The sequence below is a fragment of the Habropoda laboriosa genome, unplaced genomic scaffold (genome assembly GCF_001263275.1).
Source record: "Habropoda laboriosa isolate 0110345459 unplaced genomic scaffold, ASM126327v1 scaffold151, whole genome shotgun sequence".
Taxonomy (NCBI): Eukaryota; Metazoa; Arthropoda; class Insecta; order Hymenoptera; family Apidae; genus Habropoda; species Habropoda laboriosa.
Window position 1 is genome coordinate 957,021 of NW_017100286.1, and position 561 is coordinate 957,581.

General features: G+C 40.5%; 1 protein-coding gene across 1 annotated transcript in view; it reads right to left on the reverse strand.

Moving 5' to 3' along the window:
• The window catches only part of LOC108573694, a 3,429-nt gene that overhangs the window by 1,823 nt on the left and 1,045 nt on the right, over nucleotides 1–561 (reverse strand). The window contains exon 2 of the mRNA XM_017936172.1: nucleotides 251–364. Coding sequence (XP_017791661.1) covers nucleotides 251–364 — 114 coding nt within the window. The remainder of the gene's footprint in view (nucleotides 1–250; nucleotides 365–561) is intronic.

A 561-nucleotide genomic window follows, 5' to 3' on the forward strand; every position in this document is an offset into this window, starting at 1 on the left:
ACATCAATAAAGAACGCGTGCAAACGATGAAAATACGTAAATTACGCTTGGAAGCGAACCTAAACGTCGTATTGCTTTTAGCAACTGCTTATTAGTATCTCAAACTTAAACAAACATCTGTAATTGCCTGTTTTTAATCGTTTTCACTGTTAGAAACGGTATTATTGCTCAATTTCACCGTTGATTTATCAATCAACCTTTTCAATTACAGCGTTTTCATTCATCGTGTTAGAATGTTTGACCAACTTACACACGCTGCAACACGTGTCACACGATTGTGGACACAGTCCACCGACTAGTAAAGAGTCACATTTCCATTCTGGTACGCAATTCTCTGGAGGACAGATGCTTTGTTCGACTGCGTCTGAAAATAGAGTGTGTCGATTTTGTTAATTTTTCAATTCGGAAAAGTTTGGAATAACTTGTACGGGTGAATTGTGCGAGGGAATTTTCGTACGATCTGTGTAAAAAGTTTGGAGGGACGACGAGATCAGCGGAGCGAAGGAGAAAAGGGAGGAGGAAGGGTTGAGGCGAGCTCGCTGGGGCGAATATTTCAATTTT